This window comes from Vipera berus (genome assembly GCF_964194415.1).
Source record: "Vipera berus genome assembly, chromosome: W".
NCBI lineage: Eukaryota > Metazoa > Chordata > Lepidosauria > Squamata > Viperidae > Vipera > Vipera berus.
In genome coordinates, this window is record NC_138210.1 from 57,953,111 (window position 1) to 57,979,947 (window position 26,837).

The window sequence follows — 26,837 nt, forward strand, 5'->3', positions numbered from 1 at the left end:
ATCCAGCAGAGCACAGCTTCTGTTCAGATTAAATACAGTTTGTATCATAACTTTCCACTCATGTCTTCTGGATGCCTTACTTTTGCTTTGCATGGTTAAGACATCTGGTGTGGAAATCTGAGGTCTTGATCAGCAACTATTCCACAAAATTGTATTATATATGTACATTCCATTAATTCTGCTGAAAAAAACAATAGAAGCTGAATGCCCAGTTTACACATATGAGAAATATCTACCTGAAACGTACAAGTATTTCCAATTCTGCCTCAACAGATGTGCTCCACCCATATCAGTGGATGGATTTAGGCACTTTGTTAAGAGGGAGGAGCAGAAGGAAAGCTGAAAATCCATAGCAGGAATGAAAAAGCAACTGGATCTGACATTGTATGTTGTGACAACCGTGAGAGAGGAAGGAGAGCCCTGGCAGAGGTGACCAAGAAGTACCATACAATAATATCTCCTTTGCTGTGTTGTGGATGGGCCTCAAATCCGAGATGGAAACCTTGAATGCTATCAAGCGCCCCAAACTGGTGGAATTGGAGGGAATCCCAATGCTCAGCGAAATGGTAGAGAATTGGAACCTAATAAGTGGTTTTCAAGCTCAGCCTGATGACCTTCTTCTCTGCACTTATCCCAAAGCAGGTAAAGAGGAGCCCAAGAGAGTTGTTGGTAGAGCTATGGATAACCATGAAATGTGGATAGACAGGACAACCAGCTGAACTCTCTATTTCCTGTACCTTTTCTCCTTCCTTCCTGGTAGGGACCACGTGGATACAGGAAATTGTGGACATGGTCCAGCATAGAGGAGATGCACAGAAATGTGCCCGGGCACCCATTTACGAGCGGAGCCCCTACATAGAACTTTTCCCTCCAAAGCCCATCCCTTCAGGTGAGACCCACAGGCACGGAGGGAAAATGGTAAAATTAAAAACTGTACTCTGCAGTGTATGGCTGATTGTCTCCCCTGATATTGCAGGCTTTGAACTGGCATTGGCAATGCCTTCCCCGCGAACCCTCAAATCTCATCTCCCAGTTCAACTCCTGCCAACTTCCTTCTGGGAGCAAAATTGCAAGGTTAGAATTATCGGGGGGTGGGGGGTTTATTCAAAGATTTGGAGCTCTTTACTCAGTGTATCGGTGTTCATCAAGGCATAGAGTTTCATTCTGTAATACTTTCCTAACCTACAGTGTGTCTAATTTCTAAGTAGACATGCAAGTATTTGATAGACGAGCATTAATACAGCTAATTAAATACAAAAATACAAAAAATAATCATAGAGGATCCAGTCAAGAAAGAAAAGTTTCAGCAATCAAGAAGGAAAAGCCTGAAACTTCTACACTAAATTTTGCTTTCCACTTGATCAGATTTAGGTGAGGTTACAGCACCTAATCAACTTTGACTGATCTTGAAAAATTAAGTAGAATTAGATTTGATTAATGTTAGTCATATGATTACAGCCTAACTGTTTGGGTTGGCAATATAAAAGCTATGATTTGTAATGTATTGTATCCCTTTAAATGTGTAATGATTGGCCAACGCTGTGTTCTTTCAATGGCCATAAGAGGGAGCTAGAGACATAGCTTCTTTCTCTCTGTGTTAGTTACTCTGTTACATTGCTTGCTGATTATTGTTGATTGTGGTTTTGCTACTGTTTGCTAAACCCGAAGAACTGTGTTTTTGACTTTTGGACTGGTAAGATGACTTGTATTGGATACCTCTTGAACTGTTGATACTTTCTCTGTACCCGTGTATGACCTGGACTGTTTATTCTTGACTTGTGCTACTCCTAAAAGTAAAGTTTTTTTTCCTTTTTACACGCCTCAGTGTATCAGTGTGGTTGCTGTGCAAAACCTGGCTACTCTCAGTACCACTTCTTCTGTGCATTCTCCTTGTTGGCTCAGGAGATATTCTACATAAACTCTGTCAATTACTATCTGGAAGGAGGTTCAACAATGGCCTGGACACATCAAATAGTTCCCATAAGTTGAACTTCCTTCAGCATATGTTCCCCATACATTTTATTTTCACAGATCATTTATGTGGCCAGAAATGCTAAGGACTGTGCTGTCTCCTTCTTTCATTTCCATCGCATGAATAAAATACTTCCAGATCCAGGAAAGTGGGGAGATTTTCTGGAGAATTTTATTACTGGGAAAGGTAAGAAGAGGCTATTTGTGTAAAGAAAAGGCTTCTTGCCTGCATGTTTTATGGGTGTAGGTGATGCTGATTACCCTTTCATTGAGTTTCCTGATACAGGAGGCAACTTTCTGGTTAACAACACACATGGTGAGGAGTGATCAGGATTTTTAGAAAGAAAAAAAAACGGGGAAAAACCGCTGCTATTTTTTTTCTAGATTTACTTTTACAAAAGTGGCTGAAGCAGATTTGGATACTATACATCATTTTCTAATTTAAGTTTCTCTTTGCAGTTTGTTATGGGTCGTGGTTTGACCATGTTCGCGGTTGGTGGGAGGCTAAAGGCCATCATTCAATTTTGTACCTCTTTTATGAAGATATAAAAGAGGTAAGCATCTCTCATACACTTATACATATAGGCATACTCAGGTGATATTTTCCATGAAAGAGAACCTTAGGATTTTTTACTACTAGTGTTTATCAAATAAGATTCACATATATTTTTTACAGGTGGACCTTGACTTACAACCACAATTAGGATAGAAATTTCCATTGTTAGTCATTGTGGCTGTAAGTGAACTTTGACCCGATTTTATAGCAACTTTTATGGTGAATGTTAAGCAAATGTGCCATCATAGGCAAATCATGTGGTTTTTAAGCAAATACAGCTTCCCCAATGGAGATTTTTAGCTTTTAAAACTTGTGGTTTCAAAGATCTGTAAGAGGTTTAAGGTGGTTAGATAAGCAATTTCCGAAAGTGATTAGAAACAACACTGTTCTTTAAAGGGATCCACTGCAGTTATGTAATTGATGATTCCCTTCATCTCCTAGCATTCAATTTATTTATTTATTTTGGGGACTTATATGCTGCCCTATCTCCCGAAGGACTCAGGGCAGCTAACAACAATAAAAGACAATAATACAAATGTTTAAAAAAAAATTAAGGAGCAGCTGTCTAGCGCCTGTGTTGGTGATCTCCCATTCTCTCCTTGTATGGAAGATTTCAAAGAACCAATCTGATACAAATTCTTGAGTTTTTGCTGTGGTTGTTTCAGCCCTCCATGGAGATGTATTTAGTTTGCAGTATATCCAGCACTGGTCCTCTCACCAACCTATTTGTGGCCAATGAAATAATCTGAGGAAGAAAAATAAAATGACTTCTTGCCATTGTATAGATAAAAATATCCTGGAAATTAGAGAATTACTGGAACGTGGAAAGACTTCTTAGAAGTCAAACTGGTTGAGAAGGAGTGCTGTAACCTGTTGGGTGTTTCTCAAGCCTGGCCATGTTAAGATGAGTGGACTTCAACTCCCAGTGGTCTCTAAAATTTCCATTTTAATATAGCCAAGACTGAAAAGCACAGGAGTGAGGAAAAAATGATGTAATCCAGACCACTGAGATTTTTTTTAATATTTCTCCCTATGTTTTACCCATCTCTAGGCATGGTAGGGGACTGGAAGGAAAACTTCACAGTGGCTCAAAGCCAACAGCTGGATGAAATCTGCATTCAACAACTAGGCAACAGCGGGTTGAAATTCCGCACAGAGTTAGAAACAGACTTCACGATGCCTTCAAGCAAGTCTTTTTCATTGGCTGATTTCTACTTGAGTTAAAGAAATAACCGCACATTTGCAAGCAATGGCAGAAAGTCCTTTTGTGATGGGTGGGCTTGCTATTTTATAAGCCTTTCTCTTATAAGCCTTGGGATGGAATTGCCCTAATAGGGGTTGAAAGAGACCTAGCCTCAGAATCACTCTCTCTGATGATGAGATAAACAATGAATTCATTTTATTTGAATAACCTTTGCAGGTTGTCCTTTTTCCAAAAATCTCAGAGAAGCCGACATAATACGAATTTTATCCTCACATAAATTCAACCTGTGGATTGTGCAGGAAAAAGAGGAGTAAGGGAATAAAGATGGCCAAAGGTCTAAGTGATAACCCAACATAGCATATCCTTCTCTCCTTGCCCCAATCAGATGTCTCTTGGGAGAAATTTGCAACAAATGGCCAATATTCAGAAATCTCGCCAAATTAATCTCCAATTATGCCTCACCTTTGGCCCTGGTAACTGTACAGGTAGTCCTCATTTAACAACCACGTATTCAGTAACCTTTCAAAGTTACTACAACATGGAAAGAGTGGTACTTATGACCACCCTTAAAGGCCCTCCATCCCCATGGTCATGTGATCACAATCTGATTGATTGGCAAGCAGCTTGTACCTACAACAGTTCCAATGTTCCACAGTCATGATGAAAAATGATAGCAAAGTCTCCCCATATTTCTCGAGAGCAAGAGGATCTAAAGACTTCCTCCTTCAGGATTTCCATCAATACACAGGATGCAGGTTTCTCCTCCTCAAAGTCCGATTTAAAAAAAAAAGGAAACGAATGTAAAAAGTGATGGAAAAGAGAAATGAAAAACAGCTCTACCTAGCATCTGGTCTGCCCCCCAAGATTCCATCAATTAGACCAGGGTTTCTCATCCTTGGCAGCTTTAAGATGTGTGAACCTCAGCTTCCAGAATTCCTCAGCCACATGTCTTAAAGTTGCTAAGGTTGAGGAGGTTCCTATATTCCCTAAATCCAGTTGCTTTCACTTCTTTTTCCTAATAGAGTCCCATTTTGGAATTTCCTCTTAAGCCTGGAAAGCAGTATGTATAGAATCCCCAAAAAGCCTGCTGAACGTTTGGAGCAAACATTTGTCTGGTCTAAGTTGAGAGAAGGAAAGCAACTCAACATGGGATTCAGAATTTTATCACTGACAGCTATAAATTGCAGGGCCTTTTTTCTCATAGAACGCTCAGAACGGCGTTCCGGCACCTTTTTACACACACACACACACACACACACACACACACACACACACACACAGTCCTTTTGCACAAGCTATGCTACTCCCTCCAAACTCGTCTGTCCTACTTTCCTCGCTCATCTTCCCAAACTCCAAACTAGGACACGCGAGCTTGGAGTTGGAGAAGGCGAGCGAGAAAAGTAGGACACGTGAATTTGGAGTTTGGGAAGGCGGGCATCTGATGGTGACTGCCGGTTCAGCACTGTCAGCGAGAGTTTGCATGGGAGCAGGCCGGTGAGGAGCACATGGCAAGGCTACCGCTCCCTCTGCTATCGGCCAGCCCTTAGCAGACGCTGAGCAAACTTGCAGCATGACAAACCCCCACGGCCTCGACAAGGTGCTGAAGTTGTCTCTGCAGAGGTAGACCAAGGTTCATTTGGCAGCTGGTGTGTGTGTGTGTGTGTGTGTGTGCGCGCGCGTGCATTCTGTGTTTCACAGCCTGCTTCTCTCGCTTGCTTTCTCATCCAATACAGCTAAAGTAAGAGAGGTGGTTTGGTGTAGCACCCACGCCCAAAACCGGGAGACCGATTTTTAAGTGCTCACAAAGCCAGCTGGGTGGCGCTGGGCCAGTCACTTTCTCTTACCCCAGGAAGCAGGCAATGGCAAACTGCTTCTGAAATTCTTGCCAAGAAAACTACAGGAATCTATCCAGTCAGTTGCCATGAATTAACACTGACTCAAAGATCTCACCCCCTCCAACCCCCCTCCCCCCCAAAAACAAACCTCAGACACCACCAGCTAAGGAAAGATGCTGGTGAAAAGAAAAGGAAGGATTGGGGGGGCGACATGATGCCTGTTGCTTCAACCACTTCCCTTAAACTGTTTATAATAAGGTTGCCCATTGGTGATACAATTTATCAGTGCTTTTTTTTTCTTAAAAAAAAGGTGCCGGAACTCTCATCTTATTAATCTGGCATGGGCGTGGCCTACTGTGTGGGCGTGGCCAGCTCAACATCACTTGTGTCAGGGGCACTTTTTCGCACCTGGGCAGGACTGGGGCAAATCTGAGGGTCTCTGCTGGAGGGGGGATGGGACCGGGGCAAATGCTGGGTCATGGTCCATTGGAGGAGCCTCACTGATATTAAAGGGGGTGGGGGAAGACAGTGTGTGAGAGAGACAGAGAAATTCCCTTTTTGTAAGTTTGCTTACTTTGCAGTGCTTTCCTTTCCCCACACTTTTGCTTCCCTGCTGGCTCAATCTCTCTTTCTCTCTGCCGCCCAGATCTACAGCTGCAGAGCACTTTCGCTCCCCCCCCCACAGCCGATCTGGGCAGCAGAAGTGTTTTTGAAGCCTCTGGACCTCGCAGCGATGGCCGTGGGGCGATTTTGCAATGCTCCAGCAGCCCGATCCCGGCTTTGGAGGCCTGCAAAATGCTTCTGCTGCCCAAATCAGCTGGGGGGGGAAGCAAAATTGCTCTGCAGCCCTAGATCTGGGCAGCAGAGGCATTTTACAGGCCTCCGACGCCCAGATTGGGCTGCTGGAGCATCATAAAATCACCTCATGGCCATGGATGTGAGCTCCAGAAGTTTTGAAAATGCTTCTGCTGCTCAGATCAGCGGGGGGGGGGGGGGAGTGAAATCACTCTGCAGCCCTAGAATGCGTGAGTTTGGAGTTTGGGAAAGTGAGCAGGGCCTTAACATAAAAGGCTGGTTCTGCTTTCAAAAATAGAGAAAGGAGGGAAGATTATTGGGCTCCTTGCCTCATTCCCGCTTGAAGCCATCCTTAGCAACAAGGAAAAATATAATCTATCCAACGCTACCCAACATTTCAAATATGTGTGCACTGAGAGGATAGCTATTTTTAAGACGCCAGTCCTGCAAATCTATATCTAGGAATAAATTCATTCAACTCATGTGGCTGTGAAACACAGAAACACACACACACACACACACAGAGCTTCCAATCTTGTGAGCAATTCCAACAGCTAAACTAGCCTGAGAGAAATGCCAAATCTCCTCACCTTCCCAAATATGCAAGAGATAAATTAATGTTGATGTTAGGTTGCTTCTGGGCCACAGAAGGACATGGTAGCAGCCGTACACCAACAGACGATGACATGAGATCAGAACCGACATTAATTTTTATTTTATATACTGCGTACTTCATTCAAATGGGAGATTATTACAGTAATCTTGTCTGAAGGCCATCTGCTGGGAGACTAGTGGGTTTCCTTGCACAGCTGGTTGGTCGCCATGAGAACAGGCTGCTCGATTAGATAGGCCAGGGGTTTGATCCTGCAGAGCAGTGCTTATGCTCATATGTTTAAATTAAATACAGTTCACGTCTTCATGCTTTGCACAATTAAAAGCTGTGGTGTGGAAATCAGAAGTCTTGCACAGCAACTTTTGCACAAAATTATTTTATGTGTACAATTCACTCATTCAGTTGAAAAGGAGATACAAGCTGTTTGTCCAGTTTTCACATATGAGAAATATCTACCCCAAACTTAGAAGTATTTCCAAATTGGCCTCAACAGATATGCTCCACCCAGATCCCAATTTACGCAGTTTGTTAAGAGGGAGGAGCAGAAGGAAAGCTGAAAGTCCATTACAGCAGTGAAAAAGCAACTGGATCTGACATTGTACTGTACATTGTGGCAACTCTGTTAAAGGAAGCAGAGGTGACTAAGAAGTACCGTACAATAAAATCTCTTCTGCTGTGTTGTGGATGGACCTCAAATCTGAGATGGAAACCTTGGAAGCCAAGTCAAACAAGTACTCCAAACTGGTGGAATTGGAGGGAATCCCAATGCTCAGCGAAATGGCAGAGAATTGGAACCTAATAAGTGATTTTCAAGCTCGGCCTGATGACCTTCTTCTCTGCACTTATCCCAAAGCAGGTAAAGAGGAGCCCAAGAGAGTTGTTGGTAGAGTTATGGATAACCATGAAATGTGGATAGACAGGACAACCAGCTGAACTCTCTATTCCCTGTACCTTTTCTCCTTCCTTCCTGGTAGGGACCACGTGGATACAGGAAATTGTGGACATGGTCCAGCATAGAGGAGATGCACAGAAATGTGCCCGGGCACCCATTAATGAGCGGATCCCTTACATAGAACTTTTCCTTCCAAAGCCAATCCCTTCAGGTGAGACCCACAGGGACAGAAGGAAAACGGTAGAATTAAAAACTGTATTCTGCAGTGTGTGGCTGATTGTCTCCCCTGATATTGCAGGCTTGGAATTGGCATTGGCAATGCCTTCCCCGCGAACCCTCAAATGTCATCTCCCAGTTCAACTCCTGCCAACTTCCTTCTTGGAACAAAATTGCAAGGTTAGATTTATTGGGGGGTGGGGCTGGTATTCAAAGATTTGGAGCTCTCTACTCATGTATCAATGTTCAGCAAGGTGTAGGGTTTCATTATGTAATGTTTTCCTACCTTACAGCCCAGGCATTCCACTTTTTCAGAATCCCCTCAATGTAAGCATTTGTTCTGGGGAGAACAAAATGTATGTTTTCCAATTTGGTACTTGTGGGACTACAGTGCTCATCATCCCCATTCAGCACAATATGGTAATAGGTGATGACTGCATCTGAAGAATGGCTCAAGGAAACAGAAATTAACTACGTTTGAACAGCCCAAAATTCCTAAATGTTCTGCTTCTCTCGTAAACATTTAATTTGGAGAAGATTATGTCGCCGAGCTTAAGCAGACTCAGAATTTAATCTGATGCATGTTTGATCTTGGAATGAATTTACATTGCCGGGGGTTCTGTTCTACAACACTGTCGAACCTGCCACAACTTAAACCTCTAAATAGAAATGATCCTTAGCTCCATTTGTTGAAAAAAGTATAGTTTATTAAAGATCAAGTGTACTGCAGTATTGCAAAGCCAGAACTGAGAATCATGCACCAAAATCCTTAAATTCTATTTTCCCTCCCTTAAGTGTCTCTCACTGTCCACCCTGGTGTAACTAATCAGATTCAAGCAAGATGTTTCCATAATGGTGGGTCCAAACACAGCTTGGTATGCGGCCCCTCCTACTTCCAGTTGAGAGACCTTGAGGCAGTGTCTGGAGGAGGCACAATGTTTACTTTCGTTTCCCCAAGTATTCCCCCCTTTGTTCCCTCTCCCCACAGTTCATAGCAGTCTCTCACCACATAGCGGCAAAGCACAAGCAAGCATAAGGTGGCAGCTGAATGAGGGCATTTTCCTTTTTTTCCTTGACTGTTACAATACTTCTTAATGATGTTACCTAATTTGGGTAATGAAATGTCTGTAAGAAAACAGAGAACTTAGAGAGCGACAAGCCCCCTCATTGTTAGAATACTTGTATTTTGTCTGTAACAAGCAACAGAAATCTGGGAACTCATTGGGCTTCACCAATGGCCTGGACACATCACGTAGTTCCCATAAGTTGAGTTTCCATCAACTTATGTTTTCCATAAGTTTTTTTTTCCACAGATCATTTATGTGGCCAGAAATGCCAAGGATTGTGCTGTCTCCTACTTCTATTTCCATCGCATGCTTAAAATGATTGAAGATCCGGGAAAGTGGGAAGATTTTCTGCAGAATTTCATTGCTGGGAAAGGTAAGTAGAGGCTATTTATGTAGAGAACAAAGCTTCTTACCTGCACGTTTTAGGGGAGCAGGTGATGTTGATAACACACATGGTGAAGAGTGACCAGAATCTGGAAAAAAGAAGATAAAAAGACAGGAAAATCCCATGCTAAATTATTTTCTAGATTTATAATTGGGGGAAACGGCTGAAGCAAATTTGCATGCTATATATCATGTCCTCATTTTTAATCTGAATTTTTCTTTGCAGTTTTTTATGGCTCATGGTTTGACCATGTTCGTGGTTGGTGGGAGGCAAAAGACCATCATCCAATTCTTTACCTCTTTTATGAAGATATAAAAGAGGTAAGCACCTCTCAAACACTTACAGTATACCTACAGACATGCTCAGGTAGTATTTTCCACAAAAGAGAACCTTAGGACTTCTGACTATTAATGTTCACCAAATAAGGTTCACATTTTTTTCTGCTAATATTTTTAGTAGTGATTTTTTTAGGGGGAAAAATATAGGACAATTTTATGCAACGTTTTGAAAATCAAATCCTATAGATCAGTGGTGGCGAAACTATGGCACACGTGCCAGAGACGGCACTCAGAGCCCTCTCTGTTGACACACACACACACCACCCGCCAGCAGCAGCAGGTCCATCAGCCTGGAGCAGGAGCCCCACCTAGCACAAAGGAGATGAAGCAGCCAACTAACAAGCTCGAGTAGAGGTGGTAGAACAGAGGTCACCAACCATTGGAAGAAAAGGGAAGGGAAGCATTTTACATGCGTGCATGTGTGCACCGGGCCACGAGCACGCATGCGCTACAAATGGGGCAGGGTGAGTGCCTGCATGATACTCACTAGCCTTGCCGCATTCTTGCGTGGTGCAGTGCCTTGTATCTGCACCCCACAGTGTGGTGGCGGCCGTTTTTGCATCTTGCAGCATGGTACCCATTTTTGCGCCCCCAGTTTTTGCATGCCAGAGGCGGCACTCAGAGGTGCCTCCCTCCCCCCTCCCCCAGGGCACCACAATGCTAATGCAGCCCTGGCACTTTTGATAAATAAGTGGGTTTTGGGTTGCGGTTTGGGCACTCGGTCTGTGTTTGCCATCACTACTATAGATTATGATCAAGTTTAAATACAGACCTGTTAGGCACAAAATACATACACAGACCAACCATACAGGGAAAGATTGGCATCAGAGTCGTGGTGTCTAAAAATTCACGGCACTCAGTGTACTCTCATTGTTTGGCGTGCAAAGTTCAAAAAATTGTTGTTGTTTTTTTGTTCAATTGCCATTGCTCGCAGAACTCTGGGATTCCATACAATCACAATTTTAAAAGATGAATATAGCTTGCTAAACAGATTGGGATTTCAAAGGGAAAAGGTGCATCTACTCTCTGTTATTTGTTTTTCCTCATTCTCTTATATCCACTGCTTTATTATAGTCTATCACAAGTCATAGAAAATCTGAATGCCTTATTAATTGGTCCATGTGAACATGAGTTATCTTGGGAAAAACTAAATCAGTGGAATTGATCAACTAAAGGCTCCTATTTATGTCAACAAATCACGGGGTGTGAAGAGCACACAGAAACATGTCTTCCTCAGTGAGACTGTCTATAAGATAAAACTGGATTCTCACAACCTAATTCGCTACACTTCTTGTCTACTGTTCCTTTCCCTCCACAGAACCCAACTCGGGAAATCCAAAAAGTGGCTGAGTTCCTAAATATAGAGCTTTCAGAACCAGTCCTGGATAAGATTGTGCGGCACACCACGTTTGAGAACATGAAAGACAACCCAATGGCTAATCACAGCAACATGCCTTCATTTTTGATGGACCAAACTGTGTCACCCTTTATGAGAAAAGGTGGGGAGAGTAACAAATTTCTAACTGCATCTGAGGGAAAGCGAGTTGTGTGGGATTGTGCTGAGCGGTTGGAAAACTGAGGAAATATTGTATTGCTGCCCAGAATATTTTCCAAAGTAACTAGAAAAAGTTGACAAAAGCAGAAGGACTTCTTAGCAGCCAAACTGGTTGAGAAAGAGTTCTGAAACCTGTTGAATCAGAAGATTGTTTCTCAGCCTTGGTCATATTGAGATGTGTGGACTACAAATCCCAGAGGTCTGCACATGTCAACATGGCCAAGAGTGAGAACCACGGGGCTTGAAGAAAAACTGCTGGAAATCCAGACTGTTGAGGTTTTTTTCTTGTCTTTGTCTAAATTGTTTTACTCATCTCTAGGCACCGTAGGGAACTGGAAGGAACACTTCACAGTGGCTCAAAGTGAACAGCTGGATGAAATCTGCATTCAACAACTAGGCAACAGTGGCTTGAAATTCCACACAGAGTTATAAACACACTTCACCATATCTTCAAGCAAGACTTTTTTATCCGTTGATTTCTATTGGAGTTAAAGAAATAACCGCACATTTGCAAGCAATGGAGAAAGTCCTTTTGTGATGGGTGGGCTTGCTATTTTATAAGCCTTTCCCTTGGGATGGAATTGCCCTAACAGGGGTTGAAAGAGACCTAGCCTCAGACTCACTCTCTCTGATGATGAGATAAACAATGAATGCATTTTATCTGAATAACCTTTGCAGGTTGTCCTTTTTCCAAAAATCTCAGAGAAGCCGACATAATACGAATTTTATCCTCACATAAATTCAACCTGTGGATTGTGCAGGAAAAAGAGGAGTAAGGGAATAAAGATGGCCAAAGGTCTAAGTGTCAGAATCCATTTATATCACATTTCATAAATGTATAGGTAGAACAATGTGCTTATTCTGGGGATTCTGCCATCTCTCCGAAGGGGGGGGGGAGAGGATAGACTTAAGGCGATCTTCAAACAACAGGGGAATGGTTGAACTGGGGGAGGGAGGGGGAGACACACATCTGGATCGCATCTTCATTTACAGCTGAAAAAGGAAGAAGCAATAACAATAAAACCAAGGAGAGTTTCCCTTTCCCATGGAAGGGCCTGACACCTAAGCAAATGATGAGAGCCTGACCAAATGGATGAGGGGAGGGGCTGAAATGGGAATGCTTTATATGGGATTGAAATGTAACTTTGTTAGATTCCGTCTTGTATTGCCACAATCGATTCCATCCTAGTAAACATTTTCCTTTTGGACTAAACTTGCATCCAAGAGTTCTTATTTCCTAAGATGTGGATTGAGGTGGGTCCTGACAGTAGACGGAATCTGCTATAAGAGTCAACCTGGAAGGGAAAACCTTACCGGGGGACTTTGCAACAAATACAATGTCTGGCGACGAAGCAAGAGAGGAGGGAAGCCCCATGGAGGGGGAGTCTTTCCCCCCAAATGGAATCCCAGAGACGATGGGAAGCTGAAGCGGCATATTCCCCCGGGGAAGAAGCGGTGGAGCAGTACGACCGAAAACCCCGGTGGTCGATGGGTGTTGGAAGGAAAAGTGAGTGGGAAAAGGCTTCGGGAGAAGTGACCCTGAGGCGGAGTAACCACCAACCAGAATGGAGGCAAGAGATGGAGAGTTCCCTGCACACCAGTGAGGAGGAGTGGATCCTGGAAAAGGCCATTGATCTGATGAAAGCAACCCTGAGCTCACTGAGGGAGGAGAGAGCTGAAAATCGCAACCGAGGCAGCACCTGGGGATGCAACTGGAAAGGTAACGGAGGGGATCCAGCACCCGAAACCCCGGGGCTGTCCAATGGAACAGGAATTGCTGCCTCAGCAGTACCCAATCACCCCAGAACCACAGACGGGGACCAGGATGAGGAGCGATACCGGCCACGGCGCAGACAACGCTCCAGCCAAAGACTCCCGCCCCTGGAAGTCAAATTCAAGGGGGAGCCATCACGACTGGGATTTTTCTTAACCCAAGTCCTCAGCTACATGGAAGAGTACGGACGGGACATCCCCAGTGACAAAACACGCATCCGAATTGTGCAGACTGGGTGGTGAACTTGCATGACTCCAACGCCCCAGAACTTGACGACTTCAACCGATTCATGTCATCTTTGAGGCGGCGGTTCGAGCATCCTTTGGCTGACCGTAAGGCCCGGGAGAGAATCAAAACGGTGAGGCAGGGCAGGCGAGCAGTGGCTGATTATACCCAAGAATTCCGAGCCATTGCCAGCAAGCTGAACTGGCCAGAAGACATCCTCCTCAGCCACTTCAAAGATGGTCTAAACTACGACCTGTATGACGCTTGCCTGCCTCGAGGAGACCCACCCCATCTCGACGACTGGTACATCCTGGCGGAGGAAGTGGAAATAGACCTACTGAAGAGACACCGCAGAGGAAAACCATGGGGCCGCCTGCCACCCGAGCAAACACGCGAGGGGAAAAAACCACCAGCCACAGCCAAAAAATCAACGGGTTGCTTCAACTGCGGGAGAGAGGGCCACCGTGCTGCAGAATGTCGTTCAAAAGCCCCCCCACGAAAACCAGAGGCATCATCCTCCAAGAAGCCGGGGAAGCCCCAAGGCAACACAAAAGAATCTTCCATGAAGGGGACAGAGGCTGTAGAGTCCACAATTCCTGCCAGGAACTGGGATTGGACTCCGGCCTGCACCGCAGGGATGGTGGACAACTCGGAAGACAGCTCAGAGGGAGAACCATTGGTAAGTGGACCCCTTCCACCCATACTTAAGACAGTGACTATGTTAGCTTCCCCTATGCCTGAAGCAGCCAAAATAAAAGCTCTGATAGACTCTAGAACATTGGAACTGTTGTAGGTACAAGCTGCTTGCCAATCAATCAGATTGTGATCACATGACCATGGGGATGGAGGGCCTTTAAGGATGGTCATAAGTACCACTCTTTCCATGTTGTAGTAACTTTGAAAGGTTACTGAATACGTGGTTGTTAAATGAGGACTACCTGTACAGTTACCAGGGCCAAAGGTGAGGCATAATTGGAGATTAATTTGGCAAGATTTGTGAATATTGGCCATTTGTTGCAAATTTCTCCCAAGAGATATTTGATTGGGGCACGGAGAGAAGGATATGCTATGTTGGGTTATCACTTAGTGTCAGGACCCACCTCAATCCACATCTTAGGAAATAAGAACTCTTGGATGCAAGTTTAGTCCAAAAGGAAAATGTTTACTAGGATGGAATCGATTGTGGCAATACAAGACGGAATCTAACAAAGTTACATTTCAATCCCATATAAAGCATTCCCATTTCAGCCCCTCCCCTCATCCATTTGGTCAGGCTCTCATCATTTGCTTAGGTGTCAGGCCCTTCCGTGGGAAAGGGAAACTCTCCTTGGTTTTATTGTTATTGCTTCTTCCTTTTTCAGTTGTAAATGAAGATGCGATCCAGATGTGTGTCTCCCCCTCCCTCCCCCAGTTCAACCATTCCTCTGTTGTTTGAAGATCGCCTTAAGTCTATCCTCTCCCCCCCCCTTTGGAGAGATGGCAGAATCCCCAGAATAAGCACATTGTTCTACCTATACATTTATGAAATGTGATATAAATGGATTCTGACATTCAGCTCTCCTTTCAGAAAAAAGATGAGTCCATCTGTGGGGAAAGAAAACATATAAATGTTAGCCTGGTTTGTTCGGATATTCTGTATGAAACCTCTTAAGCAACGTAGGTGCTTTAACATGGAGTTTGTTAACCCACTCATTTTCTGAGGAGGGGAGGTGTTTCCATGCCACTAAATATTGTATCGTTCCATGGTGTTTTCTGGAATCTAAGATTTCTTTCACTTCAAAATGTTGTTCTCCTTTCACCATGATGGGGGGTGGTGGTGGTGGGATTTTTGCTCGTAGTGGTGATTGTTGTTCTCTCTTTAATAGACTGCAGTGGAAGGTTGGGTGTATTCGTCTAAGATTTTTGGGTAGTTCTAATTCAACTGTTACTGGGTTTATGATTCTTTTAATTGGAAAGGGTCCAATATATTTTGGTCCTAGTTTTTTACAGGGTTGGAGTGATTTCAGGTATTTTGTGGATAAATATACCATCTCTCCTACCCTAAATGGTGTGGGATCGGTTCTTTTTTTGTCTGCCTGTGTCTTGTATGCTTTTCTGGCATCTTCCAACGCTTTCCTAATGATTGGCCATGTATTTTGTAATTGAGCAATCCATTCCTTCAGATCAGGGATAACCGGTTCTTTTGGGGTTAGTTCTGGTATTGGGTTGAAACTCTGGCCTGTAGCTACTTGAAAAGGAGTGTAACCTGTGCTTGAGTGGACTGCATTATTATACACTACTTCTGCGAAAGGCAGTAGGTCCGTCCAGTCGGACTGCTGAAAATTAATAAAGCACCTCAGATATTGTTCAAGTATATTATTAAGTCTTTCAGAAGCTCCGTCTGTCTGAGGATGGTGACTAGATGACAGTCCTTGGGTGGTTCCTAAGAGGGGTAAAAATTCTTTCCAAAATGCCGACGTAAATTGCACCCCTCTGTCAGATATGATGCGTTGTGGTACCCCGTGCAATCTGTAAATATGCTGTACAAAAAGTTTTGCTAATGCTTTTGCGGTCGGGATTTTTTGGCAAGGTATGAAATGTACTTGCTTAGAGAACAGATCTGTGACAGTCCAGACTACGGTGTTTCCATTACTTTCTGGCAGTTCTACGATAAAATCCATGGCTATTTCTTTCCATGGGGCTGAGGGGTTTGCCACCGGTTGTAACAGACCTGGCGGTTTCCCTTGCAGTCTTTTGGCCATCGCGTAAATTTGATAGCTACCCACATAGCTTTCTATGTCCTTTTTCATAGATGGCCACCAAAATTGCCTTTTAGTTAAGTGTAAGGTTTTTACAAAGCCAAAGTGTCCTGCTGATTTTGTATCATGGCACAGTTGCATGAAATTGATTCTCTGTGTGGCAGGTATATATAGCTTCTCCCCCACCCACGGCAGTCCATCTTTAATTGTGCACACATGTTTATTTTTCTGGAACCATTCATCACTTTCCAAAGACTTCCTGAATTCTATTCCAGTTTGGCTATCTACCTTCGGCTTCATTTTTTCTTGTGTCCTGGTGGTGACTGGTGCTGCCAGTTGTTGTTCCGGTACAAGTGGTTTAAAGTCAGTAACTCTTGTGCTGTTATATTGGGGCATGCGGGATAATGCATCTGCCAGGAAGTTCTTTCCCCCCGGTAAGTGTTTGAGAGTGAAATTGAATCGGTGAAAATGTTGGGACCAGCGGGCTTGCTTAGGAGTGAGCTTCCTGGGCGTTTTTAGTGCTTCCAAATTTTTGTGGTCTGTCCAGACCTGGAAAGGTATTTTATTTCCTTCTAAAAATTGGCGCCATGTTAGTAATGCCCACCTCAACGAGAATGCCTCTTTTTCCCATATTGGCCAGCGTTGTTCTGTTTCTGTGAGTTTTCTGGATGTGTATGCGCATGGTTGCAACGTCCCCCCATCATTTTCTTGTAATAGTACGGCTCCTACCGCTACATCACTCGCATCTGCCTCTATTACAAAAGGTTTGTCGGGATCTGGGTGTTTTAGGACAGGTTCAGCAGAAAAAAGTCTCTTTAGCCTCTCAAATGCTGCTTGACATTCCATTGACCATTTTAGAGGCTGGCTGGGTTTCACGGGTGACCCCCCCCTTCGTTTTCAACAAATTTGTGAGGGGCATGGCTATTTGGCCAAATGCGGGGATGAATTGGCAGTAGAAATGTGCAAACCCCAGGAAACTTTGCAATTGCTTCCGTGTGCGGGGGGGGGGGGTGCCCACTCTAGTACTGCCCTGACCTTCTCAGGATCCATTTCGATGCCCTCTGGAGATATGCGATATCCCAGGTAGTCGATTTTTTCCTGATGGAATTCACACTTCGATAATTTAGCATATAAGTGGGCAGCTCGCAACTTCTTCAGGACTGCTCTGACTAGTTTGATATGTTCCTCTTTGGTTTCTGTGAAGATAAGGATGTCATCGAGGTAAACCAGGACCCCCTTATATAGGTGCTCTCTCAGCACGTCATTGATTAATTGCATAAAGACTGCGGGGGCCCCTTGCAGTCCGAATGGCAATACTTTGAATTGATAGCACCCCATTGGGCAGTTGAATGCAGTCTTCCATTCGTCTCCTTCCTTAATCCTAATACGGTAGTATGCTTCCCTCAGGTCTAGTTTGGTAAAAATCTTTCCTTTCGATAGGTGGGATAACATATCCTTCATTAGGGGAAGGGGGTACACATTACATTCACTAATTGTGTTCAAATTTCTATAATCCACAACCAAGCGAAAAGACCCATCCTTCTTCTCCCTGAACAGAACCGGGGCGGCCACTTTGGGTTTGGCAGGCTCAATAAATCCTCTTTCTAAGTTTTTCTTTATGAATCTCTCCATTTCTGCCATTTCCCTTGGGCTCATGGCATACATCCTGGGTTTTGGGAGTTTTGCCCCAGGTTTGAATTCTATGGTGCAGTCTGTGGGGCGGTGGGGGGGAAGCTCATCTGCTCTTTCCTCACTGAAAACCTCAGCCAGGTCCCTGTATTCCTCCGGTATCTCTGGTAATCCCTTCTCTTTCCCCACTGCTGCTGTCTCCTCCCTCTGGGTTGGGGGGGTGCTTTTGGGGTCTAAGTTCTTCTGCCCCCCCTTTGGGAAATTGAGTTCTGCTGTCCTCCAGTTTATCCCGGGGTTCCATTTCTTCAGCCATTCCAGACCTGGGATCATTGGGCATTCCATGCCTGGGGCCACTATAAACGTTATGTCCTCCTCATGGGGCCCCAGTGATAGGTGGATTGGTAAAGTGGCTAGGGTGGCTGGTCCTCCCCCTGCTATTGTCCCATCTAATTGACTAAAAGAGATTGGTTGTTTTAGCCTCCTCACTGGGATGCTCAATCTCTCCACCAACGTTGGGCTGATAAGGCAGCGGATGCACCCAGAGTCTATCAGAGCTTTTATTTTGGCTGCTTCAGGCATAGGGGAAGCTAATATAGTCACTGTCTTAAGTATGGGTGGAAGGGGTCCACTTACCAATGGTTCTCCCTCTGAGCTGTCTTCCGAGTTGTCCACCGTCCCTGCGGTGCAGGCCGGAGTCCAGTCCCAGTTCCTGGCAGCAATTGTGGACTCTACAGCCTCTGTCCCCTTCATGGAAGATTCTTTTGTGTTGCCTTGGGGCTTCCCCGGCTTCTTGGAGGATGATGCCTCTGGTTTTCGTGGGGGGGCTTTTGAACGACATTCTGCAGCACGGTGGCCCTCTCTCCCGCAGTTGAAGCAACCTGTTGATTTTTTGGCTGTGGCTGGTGGTTTTTCCCCCTCGCGTGTTTGCTCGGGTGGCAGGCGGCCCCATGGTTTTCCTCTGCGGTGTCTCTTCAGTAGGTCTATTTCCACTTCCTCCGCCAGGATGTACCAGTCGTCGAGGTGGGGTGGGTCTCCTCGAGGCAGGCAAGCATCATACAGGTCGTAGTTCAGACCGTCTTTGAAGTGGCTAAGGAGGATGTCTTCTGGCCAGTTCAGCTTGCTGGCAATGGCTCGGAATTCTTGGGTATAATCAGCCACTGCTCGCCTGCCCTGCCTCACCGTTTTGATTCTCTCCCGGGCCTTACGGTCAGCCAAAGGATCCTCGAACCGCCGCCTCAAAGATGACATGAATCGGTTGAAGTCGTTGAGTTCTGGGGCGTTGGAGTCATGCAAGTTCACCACCCAGTCTGCAGCCGTCCCGTCCAAGGCAGATTCCTCAATTCGGATGCATGTTTTGTCACTGGGGATGTCCCGTCCATACTCTTCCATGTAGCTGAGGACTTGGGTTAGGAAAAATCCCAGTCGTGATGGCTCCCCCTTGAATTTGACTTCCAGGGGCGGGAGTCTTTGGCTGGAGCGTTGTCTGCGCCGTGGCCGGTATCGCTCCTCATCCTGGTCCCCATCTGTGGTTCTGGGGGGGGGTACTGCTGAGGCAGCAATTCCTGTTCCATTGGACGGCCCCGGGGTTTCAGGTGTTGGATCCCCTCCGTTACCTTTCCAGTTGCGTCCCCAGGCGCTGCCTCGGTTGCGATTCTCAGCTCTCTCCTCCCTCAGTGAACTCAGGGTTGCTTTCATCAGATCAATGGCCTTTTCCAGGATCCGCTCCTCCTCGCTGGCGTGCAGGGAACTCTCCATCCCTTGCCTCCATTCCGGTTGGTGGTTACTACGCCTCAGGGTCGTTTCTCCCGAAGCCTTTTCCCACTCACTTTTCCTTCCAACGCCCATCGACCACCGGGGTTTTTGGTCGTACTGCTCCACCGCTTCTTCCCCGGGGGAATATGCTGCTTCAGCTTCCCATCGTCTCTGGGATTCCATTTGGGGGGAAGACTCCCCCTCCATGGGGCTTCCCTCCTCTCTTGCTTCGTCGCCAGACATTGTATTTGTTGCAAAGTCCCCCGGTAAGGTTTTCCCTTCCAGGTTGACTCTTAAAGCAGATTCTGTCTACTGTCAGGACCCACCTCAATCCACATCTTAGGAAATAAGAACTCTTGGATGCAAGTTTAGTCCAAAAAGGAAAATGTTTACTAGGATGGAATCGATTGTGGGAATACAAGACGGAATCTGACAAAGTTACATTTCAATCCCATATAAAACATTCCCATTTCAGCCCCTCCCCTCATCCATTTGGTCAGGCTCTCATCAGTTGCTAGGTGTCAGGTCCTTCCATGGGAAAGGGAACTCTCCTTGGTTTTATGGTTATTGCTTTCCTTTTCAGTTGTAAATGAAGATACAATCCAGACCTGTCTGTCCCCCTCCCTCCCCCAGTTAAAACATCCCCTGTTGTTTGAAAATCGCTTTAGTAACCATCCTCTCCCCCCCCCTCGGAGAGATGGCAGAATCCCCAGAAATAGCACGTTGTTCTACCTATACAATTATGAAATGTGATATAAATGGATTCTGACACCACCTCTCCTACTTTAGCTGTATTGGATGAAAATTCTGCAGGGCAGTAACTTTGTGTAGTGATTAAAGATGATGCCAGGAGTCCAGGAGTTCTAGTTCTCCCTTAGACACAAACCCAACTGGGTGATTTGTGGCCAGTAATTTTCTCCCAGTCCTAGGAAGAAGATACCACCCAAGCCACTTCCAAAATATTAAAAAAAAAATCCAGCATGTACTTATTCCTTCAGTCACCAGGAGGCAGGGTTGATTCAGTTAACCATAACCACCTCACAACAATTTCCTGGGACTTAATTACTAGACTAAACGCATGACAAAGTTAGCAGTATCGACTTTCAGTTCATTTCTTTATTCTGGAGACCAGTGCTTTTTTTGTAAAAGAAAAAGGTGCCGGAACTCACAAATGTCATACAACCCGCCTTGCCTACCCTACAATGTTCCATCCAAAAAAGGTGCCGGAACTCCATTCTGAGCGTTCTATGAGAAAAAAAGCCCTGCTGGAGACCAAAACAAGAATTAAACTCCCCTGCATATGAAATAACTAAAACTCCACACAGCCATTAACATATTTCTTCTTAAAAAAACAACCCTAAAAGAATATAGATGGACAGGGTGCAATAGAAAGGTAGTGTGAGAAAGAGGGACATAATTATATTTTAATCCCATTTGTCACACTTTCCTTGACCGTAGCAGAATTGCAAGCTGTACAAGCGATCTTTCAAAAATCTAAATCTTAGGTAGAGTTATGTTACAGTATTTGTGAAAAACAAAGCAAAAGTTCCCACCTTCTCAGGTCATAATGGTAGAATTTCAGTGACTTCAGTGTAACAAACACAAGCCCTATTTATTGTGATATGGAGGTTTAAAATTAGGAGCTTTTTTTCTATTGTTAGCTTCAATAAAGAAATGCCATAGATTTGAAAGCAGTCTCTTTTTTTGGCAAAAAGGCCAGGTTATTGTTTTAGCAATAGAGTAGTATAGTTTCAGGCTACTTGCCTCTGAACCTCTGAGGACTATTCTCACACTGCACCACCATTGTGACATTAATAAAATCTGCTTTCGGCATGGGGGCCCTGGCATATTTCCTTTGGAAAATAATCTATTTTTAGCAATAAAATGTATGCAATAGTTGCTAATATGTTGGATTGGAGCTGGGAAAACTCACCCTGTCCTCACTCAGCCATCTACCTCATTGGATATTCTGTCAGCGCATCCACATCACAAGATGGTTGCCATTTTAGGAATAAAACAAAATGAGTACTTCAAAGAAATAAGGTGGGGCAAATATGCAAGAGATAAATTAATGTTGACATTAGGTTGCTACTGGGCCACAGAAGGACATGGTAGCAGCCGTACACCAACAGACGATGACATGAGATCAGAACCGACATTAAATTTTATTTTATATACTGCGTACTTCATTCAAATGGGAGATTATTACAGTAATCTTGTCTGAAGGCCATCTGCTGGGAGACTAGTGGGTTTCCTTGCACAGCCGGTTGGTCGCCATGAGAACAGGCTGCTCGATTAGATAGGCCAGGGGTTTGATCCTGCAGAGCAGTGCTTATGCTCATATGTTTAAATTAAATACAGTTCACATCTTCATGCTTTGCACAGTTAAGAGCTGTGGTGTGGAAATCAGAAGTCTTGCACAGCAACTTTTGCACAAAATTATTTTATGTGTACAATTCACTCATTCAGTTGAAAAGAAGATAGAAGCTTGTTGCCCACTTTTCGCAGATGAGAAATATCTACCCCAAACTTAGAAGTATTTCCAAATTGGCCTCAACAGATATGCTCCACCCAGATCCCAATTTACGCAGTTTGTTAAGAGGGAGGAGCAGAAGGAAAGCTGAAAGTCCATTACAGGAGTGAAAAAGCAACTGGATCTGACATTGTACTGTACATTGTGGCAACTCTGTTAAAGGAAGCAGAGGTGACTAAGAAGTACCGTACAATAAAATCTCTTCTGCTGTGTTGTGGATGGACCTCAAATCCGAGATGGAAACCTTGGAAGCCAAGTCAAACAAGTACTCCAAACTGGTGGAATTTGAGGGAATCCCAATGCTCAGCAAAATGGCAGAGAATTGGAACCTAATAAGTGGTTTTCAAGCTCGGCCTGATGACCTTCTTCTCTGCACTTATCCCAAAGCAGGTAAAGAGGAGCCCAAGAGAGTTGTTGGTAGAGTTATGGATAACCATGAAATGTGGATAGACAGGACAACCAGCTGGACTCTCTATTTCCTGTATTTTTTCTCCTTCCTTTCTGGTAGGGACCACATGGATACAGGAAATTGTGGACATGGTCAAGCATAGAGGAGATGCACAGAAATGTGCCCGGGCACCCATTAATGAGCGGATCCCTTGCATAGAACTTTTCCTTCCAAAGCCCATCCCTTCAGGTGAGACCCACAGGCACAGAATGAAAACGGTAGAATTAAAAACTGTATTCTGCAGTGTGTGGCTGATTGTCTCCCCTGATATTGCAGGCTTGGAATTGGCATTGGCAATGCCTTCCCCGCGAACCCTCAAATGTCATCTCCCAATTCAACTCCTGCCAACTTCCTTCTGGGAACAAAATTGCAAGGTTAGATTTATTGGGGGGGTGGTATTCAAAGATTTGGAGCTCTCTACTCATGTATCAATGTTCAGCAAGGTGTAGGGTTTCATTATGTAATGTTTTCCTACCTTACAGCCCAGGCATTCCACTTTTTCAGAATCCTCTCAATGTAAGCATTTGTTCCCGGGGAGAACTAGATGTATGTTTTCCAATTTGGTACTTGTGGGACTACAGTGCTCATCATCCCCATTCAGCACAATATGGTAATAGGTGATGACTGCATCTGAAGAATGGCTCAAGGAAACAGAAATTAACTACGTTTGAACAGCCCAAAATTCCTAAATGTTCTGCTTCTCTCGTAAACATTTAATTTGGAGAAGATTATGTCGCCGAGCTTAAGCAGACTCAGAATTTAATCTGATGCATGTTTGATCTTGGAATGAATTTACATTGTCGGGGGTTCTGTTCTACAACACTGACGAACCTGCCACAACTTAAACCTCTAAATAGAAATGATCCTTAGCTCCATTTGTTGAAAAAAGTATAGTTTATTAAAGATCAAGTGTACTGCAGTATTGCAAAGCCAGAACTGAGAATCATGCACCAAAATCCTTAAATTCTATTTTCCCTCCCTTAAGTGTCTCTCACTGTCCACCCTGGTGTAACTAATCAGGTTCAAGCAAGATGTTTCCATAATGGTGGGTCCAAGCACAGCTTGGTATGCGGCCCCTCCTACTTCCAGTTGAGAGACCTTGAGACAGTGTCTGGAGGAGGCACAATGTTTACTTTCGTTTCCCCAAGTATTCCCCCCTTTGTTCCCTCTCCCCACAGTTCATAGCAGTCTCTCACCACATAGCGGCAAAGCACAAGCAAGCATAAGGTGGCAGCTGAATGAGGGCATTTTCCTTTTTTTCCTTGACTGTTACAATACTTCTTAATGATGTTACCTAATTTGGGTAATGAAATGTCTGTAAGAAAACAGAGAACTTAGAGAGCGACAAGCCCCCTCATTGTTAGAATACTTGTATTTTGTCTGTAACAAGCAACAGAAATCTGGGAACTCATTGGGCTTCACCAATGGCCTGGACACATCACGTAGTTCCCATAGGTTGAGTTTCCATCAACTTATGTTTTCCATAAGTTTTTTTTTCCACAGATCATTTATGTGGCCAGAAATGCCAAGGACTGTGCTGTCTCCTACTTCTATTTCCATCGCATGCTTAAAATGATTGAAGATCCGGGAAAGTGGGAAGATTTTCTGCAGAATTTCATTGCTGGGAAAGGTAAGTAGAGGCTATTTATGTAGAGAACAAAGCTTCTTACCTGCACGTTTTAGGGGAGCAGGTGATGTTGATAACACACATGGTGAGGAGTGACCAGAATCTGGAAAAAAGAAGATAAAAAGACAGGAAAATCCCATGCTAAATTATTTTCTAGATTTATAATTGGGGGAAACGGCTGAAGCAAATTTGCGTGCTATATATCATGTTCTCATTTTTAATCTGAATTTTTCTTTGCAGTTTTTTATGGCTCATGGTTTGACCATGTTCGTGGTTGGTGGGAGGCAAAAGACCATCTTCCAATTCTTTACCTCTTTTATGAAGATATAAAAGAGGTAAGCACCTCTCAAACACTTACAGTATACCTACAGACATGCTCAGGTAGTATTTTCCCCAAAAGAGAACCTTAGGACTTCTGACTATTAATGTTCACCAAATAAGGTTCACATTTTTTTCTGCTAATATTTTTAGTAGTGATTTTTAGGGGGAAAAATGTAGGACAATTTTATGCAACATTTTGAAAATCAAATCCTATAGATCAGTGGTGGCGAAACTATGGCACACGTGCCAGAGGCGGCACTCAGAGCCCTCTCTGTTGACACACACACACACCACCCGCCAGCAGCAGCAGGTCCATCAGCCTGGAGCAGGAGCCCCACCTAGCACAAAGGAGACGAAGCAGCCAACTAACAAGCTCGAGTAGAGGTGGTAGAACAGAGGTCACCAACCATTGGAAGAAAAGGGAGGGGGAAGCATTTTACATGCGTGCATGTGTGCACCGGGCCACAAGCACGCATGTGCTACAAATGGGGCAGGGTGAGTGCCTGCATGATACTCACTAGCCTTGCCGCATTCTTGCGTGGTGCAGTGCCTTGTATCTGCACCCCACAGTGTGGTGGCGGCCGTTTTTGCATCTTGCAGCATGGTACCCATTTTTGCGCCCCCAGTTTTTGCATGCCAGAGGCGGCACTCAGAGGTGCCTCCCTCCCCCCTCCCCCAGGGCACCACAATGCTAATGCAGCCCTGGCACTTTTGATAAATAAGTGGGTTTTGGGTTGCGGTTTGGGCACTCGGTCTGTGTTTGCCATCACTACTATAGATTATGATCAGGTTTAAATACAGACCTGTTAGGCACAAAATACATACACAGACCAACCATACAGGGACAGATTGGCATCAGAGTCGTGGTGTCTAAAAATTCACGGCACTCAGTGTACTCTCATTGTTTGGTGTGCAAAGTTCAAAAAAATATGTGTGTTTTTTTTGTTCGATTACCATTGCTCGCAGAACTCTGGGATTCCATACAATCACATTTTTAAAAGATGAATATAGCTTGCTAAACAGATTGGGATTTCAAAGCGAAAAGGTGCATCTACTCTCTGTTATTTGTTTTTCCTCATTCTCTTATATCCACTGCTTTATTATAGTCTATCACAAGTCATAGAATATCTGAACGCCTTATTAATTGGTCCATGTGAACATGAGTTATCTTGGGAAAAACTAAATCAGTGGAATTGATCAACTAAAGGCTCCTAATTATGTCAACAAAACACGGGGTGTGAAGAGCACACAGAAACATGTCTTCCTCAGTGAGACTGTCTATAAGATAAAACTGGATTCTCACAACCTAATTTGCTACACTTCTTGTCTACTCTTTCTTTCCCTCCACAGAACCCAACTCGGGAAATCCAAAAAGTGGCTGAGTTCCTAAATATAGAGCTTTCAGAACCAGTCCTGGATAGGATTGTGCGGCACACCACGTTTGAGAACATGAAAGACAACCCAATGGCTAATCACAGCAACATGCCTTCATTTTTGATGGACCAAACTGTGTCACCCTTTATGAGAAAAGGTGGGGAGAGTAACAAATTTCTAACTGCATCTGAGGGAAAGCGAGTTGTGTGGGATTGTGCTGAGCGGTTGGAAAACTGAAGAGGAAATGTTGTATTGCTGCCCAGAATATTTTCCAAAGTAACTAGAAAAAGTTGACAAAAGCAGAAGGACCTCTTAGCAGCCAAACTGCAGAAAGAGTTCTGAAACCTGAAACCTGTTGAATCAGAAGATTGTTTCTCAGCCTTGGTCATATTAAGATGTGTGGACTACAAATCCCAGAGGTCTGCACTTGTCAACATGGCCAAGAGTGAGAACCACGGGGCTTGAAGAAAAACTGCTGGAAATCCAGACTGTTGAGGTTTTTTTCTTGTCTTTGTCTAAATTGTTTTACTCATCTTTAGGCACCGTAGGAAACTGGAAGGAACACTTCACAGTGGCTCAAAGTGAACAGCTGGATGAACTCTACAGTCAACAACTAGGCAACAGTGGCTTGAAATTCCGTACAGAGTTATAAACACACTTCACGATCCCTTCAAGCAAGACTTTTTTATCCGTTGATTTCTATTGGAGTTAAAGAAATAACCGCACATTTGCAAGCAATGGAGAAAGTCCTTTTGTGATGGGTGGGCTTGCTATTTTATAAGCCTTTCCCTTGGGATGGAATTGCCCTAACAGGGGTTGAAAGAGACCTAGCCTCAGACTCACTCTCTGATGATGAGATAAACAATGAATGCATTTTATCTGAATAACCTTTGCAGGTTGTCCTTTTTCCAAAAATCTCAGAGAAGCCGACATAATACGAATTTTATCCTCACATAAATTCAACCTGTGGATTGTGCAGGAAAAAGAGG

The 26,837-nt window shown here is 44.2% G+C and overlaps 2 protein-coding genes across 2 annotated transcripts; both read left to right on the forward strand.

Moving 5' to 3' along the window:
• Nucleotides 1–494: 494 nt before the first annotated feature.
• On the forward strand, nt 495–11,859 carry LOC308676315 (sulfotransferase 1C2-like; the record flags this gene model as incomplete). The annotated part of the gene is made up of 12 exons (XM_081342128.1): nt 495–642; nt 761–889; nt 977–1,074; nt 2,032–2,158; nt 2,431–2,525; nt 7,677–7,830; nt 7,949–8,077; nt 8,165–8,262; nt 9,396–9,522; nt 9,760–9,854; nt 11,191–11,371; nt 11,747–11,859. The coding sequence occupies 12 exons, from the start codon at nt 495–497 to the stop codon at nt 11,857–11,859; spliced, it is 1,494 nt and encodes a 497-aa protein (XP_081198254.1).
• Nucleotides 11,860–22,314: 10,455 nt separating this feature from the next.
• LOC308676316 (sulfotransferase 1C2-like) lies at nt 22,315–26,500 on the forward strand (the record flags this gene model as incomplete). Its single annotated transcript, XM_081342129.1, has 7 exons — nt 22,315–22,468; nt 22,587–22,715; nt 22,803–22,900; nt 24,030–24,156; nt 24,394–24,488; nt 25,825–26,005; nt 26,388–26,500. The coding sequence occupies 7 exons, from the start codon at nt 22,315–22,317 to the stop codon at nt 26,498–26,500; spliced, it is 897 nt and encodes a 298-aa protein (XP_081198255.1).
• Between the last annotated feature and the right edge of the window lie 337 nt (nt 26,501–26,837).